The sequence below is a fragment of the Austrofundulus limnaeus genome, unplaced genomic scaffold (genome assembly GCF_001266775.1).
Source record: "Austrofundulus limnaeus strain Quisiro unplaced genomic scaffold, Austrofundulus_limnaeus-1.0 Scaffold523, whole genome shotgun sequence".
NCBI lineage: Eukaryota > Metazoa > Chordata > Actinopteri > Cyprinodontiformes > Rivulidae > Austrofundulus > Austrofundulus limnaeus.
In genome coordinates, this window is record NW_013952925.1 from 279,481 (window position 1) to 281,328 (window position 1,848).

At 42.2% G+C, this 1,848-nt stretch overlaps 1 protein-coding gene across 1 annotated transcript in view; it reads right to left on the bottom strand.

The window, feature by feature from the left end:
• Positions 1–1,848, bottom strand: part of tfcp2l1 (transcription factor CP2-like 1) — a 12,760-nt gene that overhangs the window by 10,161 nt on the left and 751 nt on the right. The window contains exons 2-3 of the mRNA XM_014026073.1: positions 606–802; positions 167–315 (exon numbers count right to left, since the gene is read on the bottom strand). Of these exons, the coding sequence (XP_013881527.1) occupies positions 167–315; positions 606–658 (202 nt within the window). The 5' untranslated portion in view covers positions 659–802. The remainder of the gene's footprint in view (positions 1–166; positions 316–605; positions 803–1,848) is intronic.

Sequence of the window (1,848 nt, forward strand, 5' to 3'; positions counted from 1 at the left end):
CCTAAATAATATATAAATAATAACTAAATTTAGATATTAAAAAAACAAAATAATGAGAATAAAACAGATTTTTCTTTCTGCTTTTGCCTCACTTGTTCCTTTCCAAGAATGAACCTCTTGAACCTAAATGTGCAGGTTTCTGACGGTCCAATCAGGACGGACCCACCTTGGTTCAGGTAGGTCAGGGTCTCGTCCTGCTGCCTGACAGCCGGGGATGTGGCGGCACGCAGAACGCACAGAAACGGCGTCAGTTTGGCGCCGTTTTCAGACAGAAGCTGAGCTTCTTCTTTCTTCAGGAAAGGAGCCAAAGCATCTCTGGAAGAAAACGTTTAGAGAAACAGATTTAAAGGAATCAGGAGCAGAAAAGCTTCTGATCAGTAAACTTCGACTCAGAAGTTCTGACACAGAAGTTCTGACACAGAAGTTCTGACAGAAGTTCTGTCAGAAGTTCTGACAGGTCGTAAAGTTTCTAATAAAAGAAATGCAGATAAAAACTGTCTCCTTTTATCTGAGCAGTTGATCAAAGTGCAAACTGCTGATGAAATCAGAGAAACAGGATGAAACCAGGTCCAGAGGCTTCAGGATGGTCCAGGTGAGAGGCTCACCTGGTGCTGGGGGTCTGCAGGTAGGACTCAGGGTGGGGGTGGCAGAGCAGCATGCTGTCCAGTCGCTTCAGGCAGGTTTACAGGCAAACCTCACCGCTCGCCTCTTATATGGTGCTGATGATGTCACTATTAGCTTTGTTGACCATCAGGAGGCGGGGTCAGAACACACACACACACACACACACACACACACACACCTGCACGCAGACAGGATCAGTGGACACAGTCCAGATGTTTAAAGACTCATGAATGGAAGCAGATTAAATAATCTGCAGAATCTTAAAAAAACAGAATTAATCTGTTTCACCTGCAGCTTTAAATCTGTTAAATAATAAATTATTTCCTGCAGCTGCTGATCAGAAAAACAACATCTMAACGTCTGCTCAGGTTAATGTTTACCCAGACCTCAGACCACCGCAACCTGCAACAACCTGAACAAAGCTCAGAGGAGAAAACCTCCTGAAACTCTGGATTATCTGTCAGAAACGTTCTGCAGCAACAACTGTGTCCAAGTGTCCCGCTGATGATTGGTCCTCCTCATTCTGTCCCACAGCATGATGCTGCCACCACCGTGTCTGACTGTTGGTTCAGGTTCTCAGGTCCTCCAGGTCTGTCTTTGTCTCATCTGTCCACCTTTCTCCAAGAGACAGACGTCTGACAGAGACTATAGGTGATAATAATAGTAATAATAATAATAATAATAATAATAATAATGAGCAGAAAACACCTGAGTTCAGTTTTCAGCTTGTTTATTTCAGAGCAAACAGTTTTTCTTTACATCGCTGCGATCAACAAACAGAAAATCAGCTTCTGTTCAGTTTTTATCATCAGAACCAAATCAAATAAAACTACGTTTCTTAAATAAAATATATAAATACAGGTCAGAATATTGTGACAGAAACAAACTGAAGTTCAGCTCATAAAAGATGTTGGAACCAAACTACAGAATTAAATCAAATTAAAAACTGAAGAAAAGTCGTTTGAAGTTTCGGTACCAAAACAACAAAAGATCAGAACAATCTGTACATTCATGAACTTAAATAAGCAGAGTTGGACCATCAGAACCACCGAAACCCACCAGACGGCAGAGTCCTGGAATAAAACCAACGGCTTCTCTCAACTTTAAATCAAAGAGTCGAAGAAGAAAACCTCGTCTCCTGAAACCACGAGTCAGAGGCGTGCGATCAGACAAAGTGCACTTTAAGATCCGGAAATAAAAAAACAAGCCCGACCCGACCCGACC